The sequence below is a fragment of the Acanthisitta chloris genome, unplaced genomic scaffold (assembly GCF_000695815.1).
Source record: "Acanthisitta chloris isolate BGI_N310 unplaced genomic scaffold, ASM69581v1 scaffold6976, whole genome shotgun sequence".
Taxonomy (NCBI): domain Eukaryota; kingdom Metazoa; phylum Chordata; class Aves; order Passeriformes; family Acanthisittidae; genus Acanthisitta; species Acanthisitta chloris.
Genome location: NW_008676380.1, coordinates 6760 through 7500, shown reverse-complemented (window position 1 = coordinate 7500; position 741 = coordinate 6760). Strand labels below are relative to the sequence as shown.

Genomic DNA, 741 nt, shown 5'->3' with positions numbered 1-741 from the left:
AAGCTCCAGGGAGACCTCAGAGCTCCTTCCAGTGCCTCAAGGAGCTCCAGGAGAGCCACAGAGGGACTTGGGACAAGGGATGGAGGGACAGGACACAGGACCAAAACAACATCCAGAGAGATGGGACTAAAGTGGGAATTCCCACGGAAAAGGTGGCGCGCGGAAGCCTTGGCATGGCAGGATGTGCTCACCGTGCCGGTCGGCCATGCTGTCGAAGAACATCCAGTTCTCCTTTTCAGGACCATATTTCACGAAGGCCACATAGTGACTGGTCTCAATGCAGAGCACTGCAAAGAGCTCCAACTTCTCCCGAGGGACCAGTCGGCCGCCCTGGGCGCTCCGGAGGCTCTGGAATTCCTCGGGAATGTGTAGCTTCCTTGGCTTGTGATTCTGGCGTTGGTAATGGGAATGCACCTGAGGAGAAGTGACAAGGAGGAGAATTCTCAGGGGCAGAACTCACCTTGGCCTGCTCCACAAGGGGATCCAGGGGGTATATTCCCAATGTATTCCAGAAGGAGGTGATTCCTGTGCTCGCTGTGTGTTTGGGAATGGTGGGAGAGGTCCAGGAGAGCTGCAGAGGGACTTGGACATGGGATGGAGGGACAAGACATAGGGAATGGCTTCTCACTGCCAGAGGGCAGGGAGAGATGGGATATTGGGAAGGAATCCCTGGCTGTGAGGGTGGTGAGGGGCTGGGATGGAATTCCCAGAGCAGCAGTGGTTGCTCCACACCTGGGAGTG

At 56.5% G+C, this 741-nt stretch overlaps 1 protein-coding gene across 1 annotated transcript in view; it reads right to left on the bottom strand.

The window, feature by feature from the left end:
• Positions 1-741, bottom strand: part of LOC103803544 (ubiquitin carboxyl-terminal hydrolase CYLD-like) — a gene marked incomplete at its 5' end in the record, with an annotated part of 7994 nt that overhangs the window by 861 nt on the left and 6392 nt on the right. The window contains one exon of the mRNA XM_009076109.1: positions 192-414. Within this exon, the coding sequence (XP_009074357.1) occupies positions 192-414 (223 nt within the window). The remainder of the gene's footprint in view (positions 1-191; positions 415-741) is intronic.